This window comes from Mytilus edulis, chromosome 4, assembly GCF_963676685.1.
Source record: "Mytilus edulis chromosome 4, xbMytEdul2.2, whole genome shotgun sequence".
In the NCBI taxonomy this organism is placed as follows: Eukaryota; Metazoa; Mollusca; class Bivalvia; order Mytilida; family Mytilidae; genus Mytilus; species Mytilus edulis.
In genome coordinates, this window is record NC_092347.1 from 24,193,487 (window position 1) to 24,217,133 (window position 23,647).

At 31.0% G+C, this 23,647-nt stretch overlaps 1 protein-coding gene across 2 annotated transcripts in view; it reads right to left on the reverse strand.

Moving 5' to 3' along the window:
* Nucleotides 1–23,647, reverse strand: part of LOC139519271 (furin-like protease kpc-1) — an 88,460-nt gene that overhangs the window by 15,726 nt on the left and 49,087 nt on the right. For both annotated transcript variants that reach the window (XM_071311236.1, XM_071311235.1), the window contains exons 5-8: nucleotides 16,012–16,088; nucleotides 4,165–4,253; nucleotides 3,642–3,814; nucleotides 2,966–3,178 (exon numbers count right to left, since the gene is read on the reverse strand). In XM_071311236.1, coding sequence (XP_071167337.1) covers nucleotides 2,966–3,178; nucleotides 3,642–3,814; nucleotides 4,165–4,253; nucleotides 16,012–16,088 — 552 coding nt within the window. The remainder of the gene's footprint in view (nucleotides 1–2,965; nucleotides 3,179–3,641; nucleotides 3,815–4,164; nucleotides 4,254–16,011; nucleotides 16,089–23,647) is intronic.

Consider the following 23,647-nt stretch of genomic DNA (forward strand, 5'->3'; position numbering starts at 1 on the left):
CATACCATCATAACATATATGAGAAGAACATAACCCGTGTCATGCCAACAACTGGTTTTAGAATAAATGTGTTTAGTTCCGATGCAAAGACCTTATCAGTGACTCAATATTAACGCCAAAATATGCAATCTTTAATGACTTGACAACAGTATCGTAATTATATCCCTTCTTAATAAGTCTATTCAAAGGTTTTGTAAGTTTCTGAGGTGAATACTGACACCTTTGTGCTTTATAAAGAATATTACCATAAAAAATTGGATGTGTATGTAAATATTGTTCTTATTTATTGATTACTTCTCACAATAAGTTAAACACATTTCTGCTTTGTACCAATTGTAGACTTAATCTACATGTAAATTATACCTATAATGTTCTTTGAGATATTGTTTTTCAAACAAAACATCAATAACATACCAAAGTATAGAAGAAATCTAATTTAGTAGACAAGAAAAACAACGAGGGAGAAAGAACAAATAATGGTCCAGTCAATCTTTGATGACCACTTTGGTACCAGTTTGGTACCAGTCTGTGGTATAATTGGTTTTGTAATAGGGTGATAATCAATCAATATCAGTCCTTCAATGACAAACTCTGACCAGTAATATATCAATAGGTCTGTAATATAATCATGACAAGAAACCATAGGGACTGACATTTCAATAGAATTCATTACATTTTCAAACCAGATTTACCAGATTGTAGGCTATTTACAATCTAATACCACTTATTACTAGGTAAGATTCTATCAAAAATCATTGAACATCGAACAAGCTGGTGTTTATCAAGTCTATCTTCTCAAGAAGTATAAGATTAAACAGAAAAACTAGATCAACTACCTTCCATGTTAAACATCTATATATAACAGAAATACTAGATCAACTGGCTTCATTGATTGCTAATCTTTGGGCATGAAAGGCTTTTTTTCAGGAACACTCATTTTTAGTGTTTAAAAGTGGCGAAATTATCAGGAATATGAAGGATTTTGGAGAGGTTTAGCAATATAAACAAAAAGAGTTGGGACACAATCTGACGTATAATTGAAAGGTTTTCCTATGGCCAAAAGATTTTATCTGGTTTGGTAATGAGCAACAAAATGTCCCCATGCAACCAAACAGACGTATGTTCAGGTGTATAATCTAATCAATCCAATCAAGAACCCATAAAGGGCATCATTTTACAACAGATATAACATCATCATCATATATAACAGAGACTGATTATGGGATATTAGATGGAAGGTCACATGAACTATATTTCACCATCACATTTGTATAACTGTTTTACTATTCTATATATGATGTTGAATATGTTATAATTTTTGCATTGTGTTTATATTTGTATTGTATAGTTTATAAATGCCATCAACCCCTAGGGGTATAAATGTGCATTTCATTAATAAATAAATATAACTCTGACCTATAGTTGTTACTTCAGTAACTTTAATTCAAGTTTTATGGCTGAGTTCAGTTCTTAGATACAAATTAAATTACAATTATAAATTAATGTAAGGGTGTATAAAGGAGAGCATTACAAATTCTCATCAACACTAGGTTCTTTTCACCTATATTTATACTTCTGTAATACAGATTAAGTTTATCATCTAAGTTAAGTTCTGAGAGCAGACTGAGACACCAAGTGACCTACTATCATAAAATAAAACTTGTATTTGGTTGAATGTTAAGATGTAGTTATGATGAAGGTTAGTACAGCCCTGCTTACAATGAAATTACAAACCTGTATATAATGGTCAACCTTTGGAGTTTGGACCAGATTAAATCAACATTGAGAGAGGTGACCTCCCTGATTTCAATCCAAAGAAGATCAAATGTCAAGTTATTTTTTTAACTTCAAGCTACGTCTTTAATAACAAGATTGGTTTTCTTTTCCTTATGCTATATTTCAATGAAACAGCAGAATTCCTTTGATAGTTACAAAAAATAATATAAAAATTTTATAAGTAACTTAAACAAGTAAATGGATTAAAGAGGTGATTAGTTATAAAGTTTATCTGTATATAAAATCATTAACACTCTAGTCACCAGGGTACTCTTATATTGTTCTCATGAATTTTTCTCCTTACAATGCTGATCAATAACCTTTTTATATGATAAATATCGATAATTATTGCACACCCATTAGCTTCCCATAGGGAAATCAATTTTATAAATAGATCACTTGGTCCGTAATTGTATCTAGGATTTTTACTTTTATTTTATTGTCGTTCAACAGAATAGTATCTGAATTTTCAATACACGGATTAAAACATCTCATACAAAGTTATTAAGTGCTTGCATTCAATTGGAAGATATAATAACATCAAAGACATTTTTATGACCAATAAACCTTTTTGTCTATAAAATATTATCAAATTATCCTTTTTTAGAACTCGAAATTTGCATAATTTCTTTCGAGGGAATAAGATTTGAATTGTAATTTAAATATATTCATTTTTTCATATTTTGGGTTCTTTTAAATATATTATCTGGTCACATTGAGATAAAATGTATACAATCAAATATTAACTTTTTCCACAATGAAGCTTAGCAAAAAGTGTCATTGATAATCTTCAAAAATTAATAACTGTGTATTTAAACTCTTTAAGGTCAATATACCAATATTCAAAATCATTAAGGCAAATATACTGATATGATATGCACATATATTGTTTTTTTTTCGACATTTTCTTTCATTGTTTTTAACTTTCTCAATTGCTGTCATTATTGTTTCCAGAAAATGACATTGCAGCTTAGGCACAGACATGCAACCATAAACAGGACACTAAAATCAACTCATCTCTATTTTAAGTATAGATTGGTATTGATGGCCTAAACAATGGCCAAGTTAGGAGTTGTAAAACAGGTCTCTTAATATTAATTAAAATTAAAAACACCGATTTGAAAGAGAATCTTGATTCTATTTTTTCCATAAATCTTTCAAATGATGTATGTACAGTGTTAAAACCTACTATTTGTTTCTCTCCTCCTGAACCACTGCTATACGTCGTTGCTAATGTAGAAGAGCATGCCTCTGAGTACCATGGAATGTTTCCATACTCTGTCGCACTACTGATTGACAGAGTGTGAATACTGTTTGTATACCCATCACAATTACAGCTATCTCCATCTCGACCTCCATTACCAGAGGCCCAAACATATATGGAGCCTAAACCTCCTCTTCCCTGAAAAAGAAATGTACAGGTGTCACAAACTTAAACTAGCATTCCAAACATGGAACTTAAACCTCCTCGTCTCTGCAACAGAAATAATCTGTGACCAAAACACTAATAATAATTTCCAACGTCTATGTGCCCAATTAAAACCTGCCTTTATTTTGAACCATTGACATTTACTGTCCATTTAGAAACTATTATTAGGTTTTTTATAAATGTTATTCATGTGAAAGGTTGTAATAGATACAGCGGTATGTAAATTTTCTTGAAATATCAAAAAAATCAATCTCACATTTTTTACCATTTTTTTCAAAAATCATAACAATAAATGCACACAAAAATTTCTGAATTTATAGTGCTTTACTTTGATTGATTGATTGTTGGTAGGTTAATGTCAAGTGTGGTTTCATATGAGGACAAAATACTATTATCACTTTTGGGGTACACATCACTGCCTAAGGTTGAGATATACCTTTGTGATACCATCAAAAAAGGCTTTTCTGGCAAGTGTGGCTGGTCCATCAACAGTCCTTCCATCATCATCTGGACCCCAGCTTGCACTGTAGATCTGGATGTGTTGTTGGTTTAGACTGAGAGATGTGGCTTCCACTGAATCTGTCACATCTCCATCTAACATTCTCACTCCTATAAAATATATCAAATTAAACATAGGATCAGACCATTAAGCTTAAATTCATCATAAAACATGCCCTTACTGTAAAAATATTAAAGTAAATAATTTTAACAAATATAAATATCAAAGTAAATAAATTTAACAAATAAAAATATCAAAGAAAATAGTTTTAACAATTAAAATTTCAAAGTAAATAATTTTAACAAATATCAAAATAAACAATTTGTACAAATAGAAATATCAGAGGTGAATAATATTAACAAATAAAATTAGCTAAATTTATGCACTTTCAAATTGGCACTTAATGATACACCAACACTATATATATGGTACGTAGCTTGTGCTGTCATCTAATACCTACCTCCAATTTTGGCATTATATGCCACTCCAACACTACACATATGGTTATCAGCTTGTGCTGCCACCTCACCAGCACACCTTGTACCATGTCTGAAAAGACAAAAATAGTATTACGAAGTTGTATCATTCCAATTTTTATTGTGTCCAAAAACAAGTACTAACAATAATCATATGAAGACAACAATTGAACAGTTGAAGTTTACAAGAGTTTATATTTTATCATTTTAATCAAAACTTGTTATTTACAAGCTTCATAGACAATAGACAGCAAAAGTAACTCAGACATTATGCTTGGTTATTAGATAAACACTAAAAAAGTTATATGTGTTGAATACCAGCAAAGGTATTATTGTTTACTAGATGAAAACCAACGAAGGTATTTGTGTTTACCAGATGAACACCAACAAAGGTATCTGAGTTTTCTCAATGAACACCAATGATGGTATTTGTGTTTACTAGCAGAACACCAACAAAGGTATTTGTGTTCACTAGATGGAACACCAATGAAGAAAATCATGTTTAATAGATGAACCCCATTGAGTGTATCTATGACTAGACTTACTATACCAGAGGCATTGATGCCTTTATTAGATCACCACAACGAAGGTATTTGTGTTTACTAGATGAACACCAACAAAGGTATTTGAGTTAACTAGTTAAACATCAACAAAGGTATTTGTGTTTACTAGTTAAACATCAACAAAGGTATTTGAGTTAACTAGTTAAACATCAATGAAGGTATTTGAGTTAACTAGTTAAACACCAACAAAGGTATTTGAGTTAACTAGTTAAACATCAATGAAGGTATTTGAGTTAACTAGTTAAACACCAACAAAGGTATTTGAGTTAACTAGTTAAACATCAACAAAGGTATTTGAGTTAACTAGTTAAACACCAACAAAGGTATTTGTTTTTACTAGATGAACACCAACAAAGGTATTTTAGTTAACTAGTTAAACATCAATGAAGGTATTTGAGTTAACTAGTTAAACACCAACAAAGGTATTTGTGTTTACTAGATGAACACCAACAAAGGTATTTGAGTTAACTAGTTAAACATCAACAAAGGTATTTGAGTTAACTAGTTAAACATCAATGAAGGTATTTGTGTTTACTAGATGAACACCAACAAAGGTATTTGAGTTAACTAGTTAAACATCAACAAAGGTATTTGTGTTTCCTAGATGAACACCAACAAAGGTATTTGAGATAACTAGTTAAACATCAACAAAGGTATTTGAGTTAACTAGTTAAACACCAACAAAGGTATTTGAGTTAACTAGTTAAACACCAACAAAGGTATTTGTGTTTACTAGATGAACACCAACAAAGGTATTTGAGTTAACTAGTTAAACATCAACAAAGGTATTTGAGTTAACTAGTTAAACATCAATGAAGGTATTTGTGTTTACTAGATGAACACCAACAAAGGTATTTGAGTTAACTAGTTAAACATCAACAAAGGTATTTGAGTTAACTAGTTAAACATCAATGAAGGTATTTGTGTTTACTAGATGAACACCAACAAAGGTATTTGAGTTAACTAGTTAAACATCAACAAAGGTATTTGAGTTAACTAGTTAAACACCAACAAAGGTATTTGTGTTTACTAGATGATCACCAACAAAGGTATTTGAGTTAACTAGTTAAACATCAACAAAGGTATTTGAGTTAACTAGTTAAACATCAATGAAGGTATTTGTGTTTACTAGATGAACACCAACAAAGGTATTTGAGTTAACTAGTTAAACATCAACAAAGGTATTTGTGTTTACTAGATGAACACCAACAAAGGTATTTGAGTTAACTAGTTAAACATCAACAAAGGTATTTGAGTTAACTAGTTAAACATCAATGAAGGTATTTGTGTTAACTTGTTGAACACCAATGAAGGTATTTGAGTTAACTAGTTAAACATCAACAAAGGTATTTGTGTTTACTAGATGAACACCAACAAAGGTATTTGAGTTAACTAGTTAAACATCAACAAAGGTATTTGAGTTAACTAGTTAAACATCAACAAAGGTATTTGAGTTAACTAGTTAAACATCAACAAAGGTATTTGTGTTTACTAGATGAACACCAACAAAGGTATTTGAGTTAACTAGTTAAACATCAACAAAGGTATTTGAGTTAACTAGTTAAACATCAATGAAGGTATTTGTGTTTACTAGATGAACACCAACAAAGGTATTTGAGTTAACTAGTTAAACATCAACAAAGGTATTTGAGTTAACTTGTTGAACACCAATGAAGGTATTTGAGTTAACTAGTTAAACATCAACAAAGGTATTTGTGTTTACTAGATGAACACCAACAAAGGTATTTGAGTTAACTAGTTAAACATCAACAAAGGTATTTGAGTTAACTAGTTAAACATCAATGAAGGTATTTGTGTTTACTAGATGAACACCAACAAAGGTATTTGAGTTAACTAGTTAAACATCAACAAAGGTATTTGAGTTAACTTGTTGAACACCAATGAAGGTATTTGAGTTAACTAGTTAAACATCAACAAAGGTATTTGTGTTTACTAGATGAACACCAACAAAGGTATTTGAGTTAACTAGTTAAACATCAACAAAGGTATTTGAGTTAACTAGTTAAACATCAATGAAGGTATTTGTGTTAACTAGTTGAACATCAACAAAGGTATTTGAGTTAACTAGTTGAACACCAACAAAGGTATTTGTGTTTACTAGATGAACACCAACAAAGGTATTTGAGTTAACTAGTTGAACATCAACAAAGGTATTTGAGTTAACTAGATGAACACCAACAAAGGTATTTGAGTTAACTAGTTGAACATCAACAAAGGTATTTGAGTTAACTAGTTGAACATCAACAAAGGTATTTGAGTTAACTAGTTGAACACCAACAAAGGTATTTGTGTTTACTAGATGAACACTAACAAAGGTATTTGAGTTAACTAGTTAAACATCAACAAAGGTATTTGAGTTAACTTGTTAAACATCAAGGAAGGTATTTGTGTTTACTAGATGAACACCAACAAAGGTATTTGAGTTAACTAGTTAAACATCAAGGAAGGTATTTGTGTTTACTAGATGAACACCAACAAAGGTATTTGAGTTTACTAGTTAAACATCAACAAAGGTATTTGAGTTAACTAGTTAAACATCAATGAAGGTATTTGTGTTTACTAGATGAACACCAACAAAGGTATTTGAGTTAACTAGTTAAACATCAACAAAGGTATTTGAGTTAACTAGTTAAACATCAACAAAGGTATTTGTGTTTACTAGATGAACACCAACAAAGGTATTTGAGTTTCCTAGATGAACACCAACAAAGGTATTTGAGTTAACTAGTTAAACATCAATGAAGGTATTTGTGTTTACTAGATGAACACCAACAAAGGTATTTGAGTTAACTAGTTAAACACCAACAAAGGTATTTGAGTTAACTAGTTAAACATCAACAAAGGTATTTGTGTTTACTAGATGAACACCAACAAAGGTATTTGAGTTAACTAGTTAAACATCAATGAAGGTATTTGTGTTTACTAGATGAACACCAACAAAGGTATTTGAGTTAACTAGTTAAACATCAATGAAGGTATTTGTGTTTACTAGTTGAACACCAACAAAGGTATTTGAGCTAACTAGTTAAACATCAACAAAGGTATTTGAGCTAACTAGTTAAACATCAATGAAGGTATTTGTGTTTACTAGATGAACACCAACAAAGGTATTTGAGTTAACTAGTTAAACATCAACAAAGGTATTTGAGTTAACTAGTTAAACATCAACAAAGGTATTTGAGTTAACTAGTTGAACACCAACAAAGGTATTTGAGCTAACTAGTTAAACACCAACAAAGGTATTTGAGCTAACTAGTTAAACATCAATGAAGGTATTTGAGTTAACTAGTTAAACATCAATGAAGGTATTTGAGTTAACTAGTTAAACATCAACAAAGGTATTTGTGTTTACTAGATGAACACCAACAAAGGTATTTGAGATAACTAGTTAAACATCAACAAAGGTATTTGAGTTAACTAGTTAAACATCAATGAAGGTATTTGAGTTAACTAGTTGAACACCAACAAAGGTATTTGAGCTAACTAGTTAAACACCAACAAAGGTATTTGAGCTAACTAGTTAAACATCAACAAAGGTATTTGAGTTAACTAGTTAAACATCAATGAAGGTATTTGAGTTAACTAGTTAAACATCAACAAAGGTATTTGTGTTTACTAGATGAACACCAACAAAGGTATTTGAGATAACTAGTTAAACATCAACAAAGGTATTTGAGTTAACTAGTTAAACATCAACAAAGGTATTTGTGTTTACTAGATTTTACCATACATGATATTGAAAGGAATGATAAATGAAAGGTTTCCAATGTCATTTAATGACATCTTGGTGTAAATGACTATGCGCCAGAGGTCAATAAGCGATGAGGTATCTGAAATGCCATATAACCTTATGTTTGTTAAAAAATGAACCTCATATGCAAAACATCATTTCCAAACTGCTAAATACCAACACAGAAAAAACAAAACAATGAGTAATCTATATACAATGCAACTGCTTTTTTGACTGGCCTAAAACACTTTATAGCATTTCTAACACTGATGTTTTCCTTTCACCTGTTCAGGTACGAAAAGTTGAATTACAAATGTCAGCAAGACTATAAATTATTCCAAACAAGGTGTCTGAGGTCAAGGTACTCACTAAAATACAAATCATCTGTCTAACGAGCAACCACAATCTTGTACTATACACTGCTTGTGTCATTCAGTAAATCTGACACTTGATAAATACAGTATGATATACACCTGAGAATAGTCAGGACTTCTTATTTGCCATGACTTTTTTAATGATTAAGATAAATCCTGAGAAATTTCATCTGGAATGAAGATTATATAGATAAGTAATAAATGGATCTTACAGATATCATATTTGTTTGCATTTTTGACACCTAATCCTGATGTAAAGGAAAAAATATCTCTCTCTAACTATTAAGACATCAATTTGGATGACAAATAAATTGTGTGTAATTTGGGAAGTATAATTAGGCACTTTGTACTCTTGTTACCTGCATGGGTTTGTAATTACAGTAATTTTAATTCATAAAAAATACCCGCTATTTTGACGTATTTAAAATACCACCTAGAAAACCTTTTCTTTTTATATTTTAATTCACAGGAGATATGTATTCATTATATTATTATAATGTCAAAAAAACCCACAGTATTAAATTAAAAAGCTTCAAATTAGAAATTAACTAATTTTCACCGCAAGCCTGGAGGTCTACTTAGATTGAATACAATGAAAAAGACCTCCCAGAAAAGAAAAGTGAAGAGCCTTCTAAAAAGGAACATTAATTGGTAATAAGAAATTTACATGTCAGAATATGCCCCCATCCCACCAATGAACAAAGCTCTTACAGCAAACAACACAAATCTAAGTAAACACATCTGTCTTGTGTACATCTGGAGCAGGCAATAATTGTTACTTGTCCAAGTCAAAGTTATAATTTCATAATTCTTTTGTAGAAAAAAACAGGCCAGAAAAAATACAAATACTTGTGTTATAAATCAATATTAAAACTAGATGTGTCAAAGCGACACGAATGGCCCCGTCCCAAAAAGTTGAAAAATCTGCAATTTCAATATAAACACATGTGGACACAAACATTATGGTAGTCTAACATATCAAAAATCAGATCAAAATCTGGAGGCGTTTAGAAAAAAAGTCTATATAACTGTGACTTTCAACAATTTCTCAAAGTCCAAAGCCCATAATTTCGGCAAAAATTAGTGGAGCAGAACGAAACTTAAACTTGATCTGTAACTCATCATGGTTAACTCACATGCCAAAAATCAGCCCAATATCTAAAGCGTTTAGAAAAAAAGTCTGTATTACTGTGATTTTCAACAATTTCTCAAAGTCCAAAGACTGTAATTGCGGCAAAAATTAGTGGAGCGGAACGAAACTTAAACTTGATCTGTAACTCATCATGGTTAACTTACATACCAAAAATCAGCCCAATATCTGAAGACGTTTCTAGAAAAAAACTCCGTATAATGTTTTGTTGCGGAATAACGGAATGACGGAATTACGGAAAGACGGAAAGACGAATTTCGGACAAGGGTAAAACTATATGGCACCTACAACTTCGTTGCCGGGCCATAGTAAATTACTTTTATATCTCTTTCTTATCTAAAATAATTTCATTTAATATATATAGTTTGGATAACATGTTAAGGTTGGAATAAATAGAGAACAAAGATCAGATGTATGTTCAGCAAGTGAGCTAACAAAAGCGAAAAAGTATTTAGGAGCATTATTAAAATATATGTAAAGAGAGAATGACTAAACTTGCTTAAGTTATGTCAGAGCTATTTGATTTTGTCCTTCATATTTGTTGATTTCTGTATCAGCATATCAAACAATTTGAAATAATTTTCATTTTAAACTTATATGAAGGATATAGGTAGTGAAGGATAAACGTCAAAAACACCAAGCTAAGGACATTAATGATTCTTCTTCAACTGATCTAATCTCAAGCTTTAACAAACTGGTGACACCTTCACTATTACCAGAAAAAGTAACCCTAATTCTACCCCCTCCCCTCTTGACTTCTTCTAGGGGAGATGAAAAAGAGATAATTATAATCTTGACACATTGAATAGACACTTTGTGACAATTCAGAGTTAAATCCATGATAAAGACACTTCTCAGACAATCTAGAGCATCATGGAACAAACGCTTATCAATTGGCCTTTTCAGAATCTAAATGACTATGGGTAATCTCATTGTGCATACACCAAAATTAAAATAACGTTATGTCATTGGTTGAATATAGCATTGTTTAGAACGTTTTATACAAATCACAATGTTTTGGTGTACGCTTGTGAAAATGTTACCAAGAATGCATTAGATTCTGAAACAGGGCATCGTGGTACAATCTAGAGTTTGACACATGGTACAGGTACTTGACACAAAATTACAAACTTGACACATGGTATAAACACTAGTTTGAGAATTTAGAATGTTAAAACACATTTTGGTATGCTGTAGTAGAGAAATTCTTTGGTACTAAACTATATACCAGTAACCCCAAATAGTGTCTTGAATACACAAGCACTGTAAAACATTTAATCATCAGATATTCTTCACTCCAAAAATAGTCCTTAAATACACAAGTGGTGAAATACATGTTATTGTCTGACATTATAACAGATGTTCTATAACGATTAGACAAATCTCTTCTAAAATAGCAACAAATTCTTGTAATAATCTACATACTCATCTGAAGATGTGAAGACAAACAACTTTATCAACTATTATACAATCTCTGATGTAAAAATGATCAAAGTCCTACAATATATACATAAAAGAAGATGTGGTATGAGTGCCAATGAGACAACTCTTTATGCAAGTGACAATTTGTAAAATTAAACCATTATAGGTCAAAGGAAAGTCTTCATCCTGGAGCCTTGGCTCACACTGTACAGGGCAAGCTAGAAAGAGCCCCAAAAATGACTAGTGTAAAACCATTCAAACGTGAAAACCAATGGTCTAATAATAAAAACCAATATTAAAATGAGAAAACCAACGGTCTAATAATAAAAACGAAGAAACACTTATAACCACATCAACAAATGACAACTACTGAACATCAGATTCCTGACTAATACCTGTAACTACAGCCCATGCTGAATATTACTGACTTGTTATCAATTATAAAAATTTTGACCATTTTTTCACATTTTTAAGGACATTCATCACTGTTTGTGTTCCCATGGTGACTCTATTTATGGTATTCATAATATTGAGAAAAAGTCTGACTAAGGCAATCAGTCCATTACACTATAAGCACATTATAGTTTTTGTTTATACATTTCTAGCTAATGAGAATCAACTGGGCTTTTGAACGAATTAATTCTATTTAAGGTGAATAGGATCTCAATAATAGAAAGACCTAGACAATTGTTGCATGCCATTATAAAAAAGTCAATTTTTCCTTCTATTTGTAGCATTCTATCAATAGATCAGATAAGATAACATTTATCTACTTAGAACAATACATCTCCATAAATATTTAACAACCATGTTACAAAACTTTGATGGGAATTCCAACATTAGTAAATTGTTAACTGTATGTTAAAATGCTTTCAAGGATTAAGATAGCATGATACTTGGCATTAAATCTTGTACCTGAAAAGAGCTGAAAAACATCCAATGGTTTATTTACAAAACATTGTTAAAATAGATACCATCAGGGCATACTCTAAAAATTTTAAGAGAGAGAAGTGACTTTTCCTTCCATGAGAGAGTAGAGCTTTTAAAGGGAACAATTTCTTGGAGACAAGAATGAAAATATTGGAATATTGGTCTCTGGACTAGTAGTTGAGAAAAAATTTGGTGCAGACAGCAAAATATGCCTATTTTATTGCTGCATATTGTTGCTTTGATATTAGGAGTTTCTATATTCTATGACTTGTAAAGATTTAAGCTTCAACCATTCTCATTAAGGTTGATTTTGTAGAGCACTTTGATGTAACAAAGTCTTATGATGTTTGAATTTGACTTTCTTTAATTTGGCATCTAAATAAACCATTCATTTTACAAGACTGGAGGTTCCTTTCCAGACACTAGGACATCAATATGCTGTGACTCAGGGTAAATTGGGTTGGTTGGACAAAATACTGTTCAACTTGACACTAGTCTGCTAGAACACCAAGATGGCCTGTGACAGTGGGAAGGTGGGGATAGTTGAACAAACATTAACCGTTTACATCCTAACCTACTGAGTTTTTAATGTCAAGAACCAAATATCAAATACAAATTCAAGAAAAAAGATTGATCTTGGAAACCATTGTATAGTTTTACTGATACAAGTTTTGTAATCTCTACAATAAGCACCACTGCTAGATATATAGTACTAGTACTATGTTAATAATAGTACCAGGTGCTCCGCAGGGCGCAGCTTTATACGACCGCAGAGGTCGAACCCTGAACAGTTGGGGCAAGTATGGACAAAACATTCAAGCGTGATACAGCTCTGAATTTGGATTGTGATCAAATTTTTGACATTATATGGTTTTTTTTTTACACAAAACAAATGTCAAGATTTTACAAATCAATTAAAGATTTCTTCAAACTTTTTAAATCTAAAATTAAATAGTTGACACAGCATAGGTTTCTGACACAGAATGAATGTGGTCTAATGAACTTAAAAGTTTTTTTTTAGCCTTTGAGCAATTCACTATGCTGTTGAATATTAATCCTCTCAAAAAAATGTTTGAAGAAATTTTCTTTTTATTTATGAAATCTGAAATGAGAAAAATTTAACCCCCCCCCCCCCTTTTTTTCACATCCCCGTTTCCCTTTTTCCAAAACTGATATCAATTCAAATTTCTAATGGAGTTTGCAACAATAACTACTCTTTTAAATACATCATAAGATATTAAAATGTAAAATAAAGTGCTTGTTATCACTGAATGGTAAAGATTGGTTGGTAGTAAAAGTGAATATACATTGTTTATTGTATAAAACAATAAAAAAAAACTTCATCAGCAACATTTTATATTGGCAAATTTCCAATGAAGTTATTTACATAAAGTTATTGGCAAATAAAAATAGAAAATGACATCATAGTCATGTCTGGCAAATGTCCAACATACATTATCTAAAAACATTTTAGATAAGATAAGGAAAAAAAGCTTCATCAGCAACATTTTATATTGGCAAATTTCCAATGAAGTTATTTACATAAACTTATTGGCAAATAAAAATAGAAAATGACATCATAGTCATGTCTGGTAAATTTCCAACATATATTATCAACTACTATTCTATACAAAGAAAGATAACTCCAATTGAAAATTAATTGCTTAGATATTTCTTGCTATTGTGCAATACTGTGCAATTGAAAATTTCTTGCTATTGCACAATACTTGATATGGAATCCTGATTTGGACCAACTTGAAAACTGGGCCCATAATCAAAAATCAAAGTACATATTTAGATAAAGCATATCAAATAAGCCCAAGAATTTAATTTTTGTTAAAATCAAACTTAGTTTAATTTTGGACCCTTTGGACGTTAATGTAAACCAATTTGAAAACGGGACCAAAAATTAAGAATCTACATACACAGTTAGATTTGGCATATCAAAGAACCCCAATTATTCAATTTTTGATGAAATCAAACAAAGTTTAATTTTGGACCCCGATTTGGACCAACTTGAAAACTGGGCCAATAATAAAAAATCTAAGTACATTTTTAGATTCAGCATATCAAAGAACCCCAAGGATTCAATTTTTGTTAAAATCAAACTAAGTTTAATTTTGGACCCTTTGGACCTTAATGTAGACCAATTTGAAAACGAGACCAAAAATTAAGAATCTACATACACAGTTAGATTCGGCATATCAAAGAACCCCAATTATTCAATTTTTGATAAAATCAAACAAAGTTTAAATCTGGACCCTTTGGGCCCTTTATTCCTAAACTGTTGGGACCAAAACTCCCAAAATCAATACCAACCTTCCTTTTAAGGTCATAAACCTTGTGTTTAAATTTCATAGATTTCTATTTACTTATACTAAAGTTATGGTGCGAAAACCAAAAAAAATGCTTATTTGGATCCCTTTTTGGCCCCTAATTCCTAAACTGTTGGGACCTAAACTCCCAAAATCAATACCAACCTTCCTTTTGTGGTCATAAACATTGTGTTTAAATTTCATTGATTTCTATTTACTTAAACTAAAGTTATTGTGCGAAAACCAAGAATAATGCTTATTTGGGCCCTTTTTTGGCCCCTAATTCCTAAACTGTTGGAACCAAAACTCCCAAAATCAATCCCTACCTTTCTTTTGTGGTCATAAACCTTATGTCAAAATTTCATAGATTTCTATTTACTTAAACTAAAGTTATAGTGCGAAAACCAAGAAAATGCTTATTTGGGCCCTTTTTGGCCCCTAATTCCTAACATGTTGGGACTAAAACTCCCAAAATCAATCCCAACCTTCCTTTTGTGGTCATAAACCTTGTGTTAAAATTTCATAGATTTCCATTCACTTTTACTAAAGTTAGAGTGCGAAAACTAAAAGTATTCGGACGCCGGACGACGACGACGACGACGACGACGCCGACGCCAACGTGATAGCAATATACGACGAAAAATTTTTCAAATTTTGCGGTCGTATAATAAATAATCAAATACTATGGATGCCAAAGGTGATTGGTATCAGCCAGTACTAATTGATAGTACTATTACTGGCTCAACTCCAGTAAAAGTAAACATTAAGTATTATTTATACTTCTGCTACATAGAAACTAACAGAATACTGAAAAGTCTAAATACTTTGTTTTGCTTTGTCTCAATGTTGGAATGTTTAGTCAACCTTGACTGTGAAAAGAATGTATCAATCAAAGTACTGTTAGTACTAACAGACAGGTCATTTATGATCATCAATCTTTAAGTTTACTCATTGTGCTAATTCTGGAAATAAACAGACAAGCAAATTATTTTCCTTTTCTCCTAGAATTTCGGTCATAGAAATGGCTGTCCTATTTGTTTTTAAGAAGATAAATTATGTCTTTGCTGTTTGTGCTTTGAAAATGTTGACTTTTTTTCATTGGTGAATTCAGATTATGGTTAACATTGATACAGTACTATTTACATGCTTTCGTGTGTGTTGTTATATATCTTAGTTAACTAAAAATATTACCTGTTTTCATAAATGATATACCTTAGTTGACTAAAAATATAAGGTATTTTCATAGGTGTTATCAAATCTTGGTTGATTGTGATATAAAAATACTTATGTAATCATATCTTGGTTGACTGTTATAGAAATTCTTACCTATTTTCATTGGTGTAATCATATCTTGGTTGAGGGTCAGGATCATGATTATTAACATCATAACTTGCTTGACTATCCTGTGAAAATAAAAATAGATACATGGTTGAATTAGTTTCCTTTGTAAAACAGAAATGGTCTTTTGAATTTCCATATTTAAATGTCCTACATACAAAGCAAAGAAATGTTATACCTAGAGGCAGCTCATGGCAAAAGTTATCTTTCAACTGTCCTAAAATTTTGCTTCAATACTCAAGGAACTGTGTGCAGGAAGGGATTACCTATCATAAATTACCAAATCTCATACTTTCATGAAAATGATAAAAGTCTATACATGAAAATAAGGAGATGTGGTACTTATCATTGCCAACGAGACACTATCCACCAAAGACTACAGGATGGGAGTGATCACAAAGTAATACAACTCTTGAAATGACATACAGGGAATCCGTACATTATTCCAAATTCAAAGGCAACTCCTACAAAATCAAGAGAGGTAACTTTTTGTAAGATTGTAAATTATCACAAAGAAGCAATTCTATCTCTGATGGGTCAACTTCTGCAACATGAAGGGAGGTAATTTTTGGTAAGATTGTAAATTATTACAAAGAAGCAATTCTATCTCTGATGGGTCAACTTCTGCAACATGAAGGGATGTAATTTTTGGTAAGATTGTAAATTATCACAAAGAAGCAATTCTATCTCTGATGGGTCAACTTCTGCAACATGAAGGGAGGTAATTTTTGGTAAGATTGTAAATTATCACAAAGAAGCACTTCTATCTCTGATGGGTCAACTTCTGCAACATGAAGGGAGGTAATTTTTGGCAAGATTGTAAATTATCACAAAGAAGCAATTCTTTCTCTGATGGGTCAAGGGGTAAATTCAGTAAATAAATATACGTCATCAGGGACCGCCCATTTAGGGGAGAGCTTTCTGTCTAAAAGTGAAGTCATGTGCTCTTCTGATTGGTAGATAATGTTTGTAATAAATATTTTTTGTTAGATGGATCAAAACTAGAGTTGAAAAAAAATAAAAAATAAATGCCGAATGTACTAATTTTTTCCCCTACAGGGTTGAAAAGTAATGGGGGTCAGCATAGGAATTCAGTGCGAATCTACATTGTTTGTAAACAAGGCCATGTGAATGCCCAAAAATGCCGCATGACCCTATGTTTTTATTGTTGCAAAAGATAGGGCTACATTTGTACTTTCATGAATGATATATGAAAGTTTTTAATTTCTAAAGGTAAATCAGGTATAAATTTATTTCCACACATAGATTAGCATTAAAGTCAATGGGAGATTTTTTACTGAATTTACCCCTATAGGAAAATAAGAACTTTTGCACTGTACTTGTCCAAGGCCACACAATAATCACAAAACTCATTTCCTGTAAATGTTAATGTAATGGGAGGATTTTGGAACCATTTGAAGCTGTTTTTTACACAAATTTCTATCTTTAACTGCGGCTATCCAGGATGCACTCTGTGTACTGTGACAGAAGCATCAAGTATATGGTAAAAATCAGTTTTTGTGTCCAGATTGAAAGAAACAATAGAAATTACACTTTAGAGTTATGATATCAATGAAAGGCATGAATATTCTCCCCATTTACATCACATTTTGCACATATTTCTCCTCATAATGTATAAAATCATATGAAAAAAATGGATTACCTCCCTTTGACATAGTGTTGTTTTTTTAGCTGTGTTCCCCATGTTAAGTTGTAGAACAAGTGGTAAACATGCACTTTTCTAATTTTTTAACACTCGAATAATCTGACCGCATGAAGGTATTCATTTATTTTTACATAACGCATTGCGTTTCTTTATTTAAAGAATATACTAGACAACTTTTCATGATTACATGTCCTTCATCTATGAAACAAGTGTTGAAATGTTTGTAATTGGATTTTTATGTTAAATAATTGCTTTTAAATATCCTAAATTGTTACTTCAATCTCCCAAATGTAAAGTTTGGTCATATCTAATCTTATTTTTTCATATTTGGCACTTTTTTTTACTTCAGTTCTGGCTGTCTAGTTTTGGCGAAGAACCCATCCTGATGTTGGGGTAACCAGAATTTCTGCACAGTGATTGTCAATGACATTTTGTGAAATTTACAAGTAATTAAAACACAGATTTAGTATAATGAAACATAATTGTTGTTTTATTTGGTATGAAACTGCTTAAAAAAGCCTTTGAAAAGTCTTTTTGTGGTCTTTTCATGGTATTTAATCAAAAACTTCCATATAAGGAAACAACTAACTAAGAGTACACCAAAACTTTAGTTTCTAGATGTACTTGCAATACTGGTCAAAGCAAACACAGAAAACAATTCATATTTATTAAACATAGTATTTTACACCATTCTTTTAAAAACAGTCAATGCGCAACTTTATATACCAAATATACATTGGCCGCAGTATGGGCTGTAGTATAAATTTTGCTCTATCTTTACAAATTCAGCATTTATGGAAGTTGTATTGAAACTGGAACTTGAAAATTGGATACATTACATGTTTATTACAAAAAAAGTTGGAAAAGAAGTAAAAAAGTCCCTTATAGGGGTAAATTCAGTAAATAAATATACGTCATCAGGGACCGCCCATTTAGGGGAGAGCTTTCTGTCTAAAAGTGAAGTCATGTGCTCTTCTGATTGGTAGATAATGTTTGTAATAAATATTTTTTGTTAGATGGATCAAAACTAGAGTTGAAAAAAAATAAAAAATAAATGCCGAATGTACTAATTTTTTCCCCTACAGGGTTGAAAAGTAATGGGGGTCAGCATAGGAATTCAGTGCGAATCTACATTGTTTGTAAACAAGGCCATGTGAATGCCCAAAAATGCCGCATGACCCTATGTTTTTATTGTTGCAAAAGATAGGGCTACATTTGTACTTTCATGAATGATATATGAAAGTTTTTAATTTCTAAAGGTAAATCAGGTATAAATTTATTTCCACACATAGATTAGCATTAAAGTCAATGGGAGATTTTTTACTGAATTTACCCCTATAGGAAAATAAGAACTTTTGCACTGTACTTGTCCAAGGCCACACAATAATCACAAAACTCATTTCCTGTAAATGTTAATGTAATGGGAGGATTTTGGAACCATTTGAAGCTGTTTTTTACACAAATTTCTATCTTTAACTGCGGCTATCCAGGATGCACTCTGTGTACTGTGACAGAAGCATCAAGTATATGGTAAAAATCAGTTTTTGTGTCCAGATTGAAAGAAACAATAGAAATTACACTTTAGAGTTATGATATCAATGAAAGGCATGAATATTCTCCCCATTTACATCACATTTTGCACATATTTCTCCTCATAATGTATAAAATCATATGAAAAAAATGGATTACCTCCCTTTGACATAGTGTTGTTTTTTTAGCTGTGTTCCCCATGTTAAGTTGTAGAACAAGTGGTAAACATGCACTTTTCTAATTTTTTAACACTCGAATAATCTGACCGCATGAAGGTATTCATTTATTTTTACATAACGCATTGCGTTTCTTTATTTAAAGAATATACTAGACAACTTTTCATGATTACATGTCCTTCATCTATGAAACAAGTGTTGAAATGTTTGTAATTGGATTTTTATGTTAAATAATTGCTTTTAAATATCCTAAATTGTTACTTCAATCTCCCAAATGTAAAGTTTGGTCATATCTAATCTTATTTTTTCATATTTGGCACTTTTTTTTACTTCAGTTCTGGCTGTCTAGTTTTGGCGAAGAACCCATCCTGATGTTGGGGTAACCAGAATTTCTGCACAGTGATTGTCAATGACATTTTGTGAAATTTACAAGTAATTAAAACACAGATTTAGTATAATGAAACATAATTGTTGTTTTATTTGGTATGAAACTGCTTAAAAAAGCCTTTGAAAAGTCTTTTTGTGGTCTTTTCATGGTATTTAATCAAAAACTTCCATATAAGGAAACAACTAACTAAGAGTACACCAAAACTTTAGTTTCTAGATGTACTTGCAATACTGGTCAAAGCAAACACAGAAAACAATTCATATTTATTAAACATAGTATTTTACACCATTCTTTTAAAAACAGTCAATGCGCAACTTTATATACCAAATATACATTGGCCGCAGTATGGGCTGTAGTATAAATTTTGCTCTATCTTTACAAATTCAGCATTTATGGAAGTTGTATTGAAACTGGAACTTGAAAATTGGATACATTACATGTTTATTACAAAAAAAGTTGGAAAAGAAGTAAAAAAGTCCCTTATAGGGGTAAATTCAGTAAATAAATATACGTCATCAGGGACCGCCCATTTAGGGGAGAGCTTTCTGTCTAAAAGTGAAGTCATGTGCTCTTCTGATTGGTAGATAATGTTTGTAATAAATATTTTTTGTTAGATGGATCAAAACTAGAGTTGAAAAAAAATAAAAAATAAATGCCGAATGTACTAATTTTTTCCCCTACAGGGTTGAAAAGTAATGGGGGTCAGCATAGGAATTCAGTGCGAATCTACATTGTTTGTAAACAAGGCCATGTGAATGCCCAAAAATGCCGCATGACCCTATGTTTTTATTGTTGCAAAAGATAGGGCTACATTTGTACTTTCATGAATGATATATGAAAGTTTTTAATTTCTAAAGGTAAATCAGGTATAAATTTATTTCCACACATAGATTAGCATTAAAGTCAATGGGAGATTTTTTACTGAATTTACCCCTCAACTTCTGCAACATGAAGGGAGGTAATTTTTGCTAAGATTGTAAAGCACTTCTATCTGTGATTTAGAGATGTCAATGACCAACCTGATTCTGTGCTGATTTTTTTCAATATGATTAGAGTTGGCAGAAGATCCCAGAAGGATGATTTTTACAACAAACAATAGATCAGTTCTTTAGATAAGACATAATGTCTTAATATCAAATCATGATTCCTTGTCAATAATGTGTTTTCTATCCAAATAGAAAGGTGTACAATACTGATGTACTTAACAAAGCAGGCTAGACTATGGGTGAGAGTGGGTTAAACATCTGTTGTTTGTCTTTACTCAATAAAATATAAAAATAGTAAAGATGTTTTATCTAAACAGAGTTCAATGGATAGGTGCAGTCATATCTCTATAACACTTGATACTAATTTACTGATTTCTCAGGTCAAACAGTCAATTATGTTACCAAAATAGTCCTGATAATATATACAGAAAGCGAAGACTTAAGTCAGGGAAGGGTAATCACTGATATATCAAAAACCTGTTTATTCTAGGACTATATCATGTTGTTCTAAGTATATTGGTGGTATACAATGCAAAAAAATCCCATACAAGAATAAACATTCAAAAATATTTTGCTTTCTTTTCATTTTTCCTGAAAATAATCATTGTGGAATTTCATTTTGTTTATTTTTGTTTGTTTCCTTGCACATAAAAAAAATAATTCTACGAATGTTTCAACAAAATAACAACAAAAAAGCAAGTTATGCAAACAAATTCAACTATTTACAACAAGCATTTTTTTTAAAAGCACTTAGCTCTATCCTTAAATTTCTCAGATTCTACATCAACTTTTGCCATCAAGATTTCGTTCACTTATAAGACCTGACATGTCTATAAGAAAGAAGACATTTTAACCAACATATAACATATCATCAATATTCTGTACCCATCATGTCTGATGTACTCCTATAGATTTTTCTGTCAAACATGATAAATTGCCCCATCTCCAAGGCAAGAAATTATATGGTTAAGGCTGGAAGATACTGATGGATCAATAACTAAAATTGTCTTCAAAATAGAAATTAATTTCACTACAGAAAATCAAAATATGGTACATTAGGTTACTATTTGTATTCAATTGCATTGTTTTGTAAGGGTGAAATCATAAATTATAGATCTAATAGCTATCAACTTGTCAATATTTAGTAAAAATAAATTATAAAAATCTTTTGAAAATGATAATTGCTGTCTATTGCTGATCTTAAAATCTTTATATTAAATCTTAAGTCTATTGTAGATATTAAAATCTTAATATAAAATCTGAAGAGTCCTTCTTCTCTTCAAAGTGAAACAATAATTAAACTGTTTGTAATGATTGAATAAAGAATATTTAGAGATAACAAATAAAATCTTTCTGCTTTTCCACTCTTCATAAACTAATTTCTTGATTCTAATCTTGTTCATGTTCTTGAGCAGTACATTGTTACAACACACCTCTTATCCTCACCTGGCTACTCATTCCAATAGTTTAAACAACTCTGGTTCTATATCTTAACTATTCATATGTCTTCCTGAAGCAAGGAATCTGTAATGACTTATCTATTTCATTATTAAAGCTATGATTAACCAACCATTGTTTTCACTGGAAAAACAACAGTTTCAGGTAAATTACTTTGTAATTAAGTTAAAAACCACATACAGAGAGAAACCACTTTTTGCCTTTCTGCTCAAAGCAATATTTCCATGAAAGCGGTTATATATCGCCAAGAGCTCGTCACTTACCGATGTAATAAGATGTTTTCTCAATTATCACCAATGACTACATAATGATCAATTATTTACATCATTAATTTTTAATTGTGCTACAAACACTGAAATAGCGATTACTGGAGAAAGCCAAAAGATAATACAAACATTAATACTTTGTAGCTCCTCATATAAAACATGATTTTGTATTTGCTTATGTAACATGTTATTACATACAACAAGTTCTTTGGTTGTTTATATGCTGGATAAGACATACAACCATCAAGTATATATACTGATACTTGTATTACTGAATACAGAAATTGCTCCTTTCATCTTATCACCCTCTATCAACAACTCTTGGTTCACATCCAGACAAAACTCTCTAGGCAGGTTAATTTAAATTTGAATTAAGATATAAAAAAGAGAAGGTTGTCAAAAGTTGATAAGCCAACTTTAAAGATGAAACTTTTCTAAGATTGGCCTGTTTTCTTTAGCTGACGGGTCTGATAAAGTTCTATATCAATGTTATAATCTGTATTAGTATAATCTGCTTACATAATTTAAAACAGAAAAGACCTTGAGGGGTATAAATATTTACTAGAAACACTTGTTGATAACAAAAGATGTAATTGTTACATCACACATCTTTGCTATTTATATATATAGTAAGTGTTTTTCAATGTTTGCCTCGATACGTAGGTCATGGGGCATGATAAATATATTTTTTCAAACTTATTCCACACTGCATAAAAAGTTTTACTGTCAACAAGAATTTAAATGAAAAGTGTTTCAGAATTTCTAAAGTTTTAATTACAATACCACAACTCACAAAAAAAACCGATGTCCCGTAAGAGAAGGCAATTAAAAAATATGAATTACCCCTGAAAATAACTTCAGTATCAAAATAATATTTGTGCTTGCCAAAACAGTATATAAAGTGATGATAGTATTTTACTTAATAGCTTCCCAAAGGTTTGCCATGACGTCTTAGAAAAGTTATTCTACAGTGAATGGTACAATCTGCTAGGTCATGCTGATAGTAAGAATCTTAAGAAGTCCTTCAACATCTACTTTGAGTAGTGATGATGCTCCTGTGTTGATCTTGGCAGTAAGTGTGATGATAATTGTTACTAGCAGATTAACATGAAGTTTATCTTGTAGTCAAAGAAAAGCATACTTGTTTCATGTAG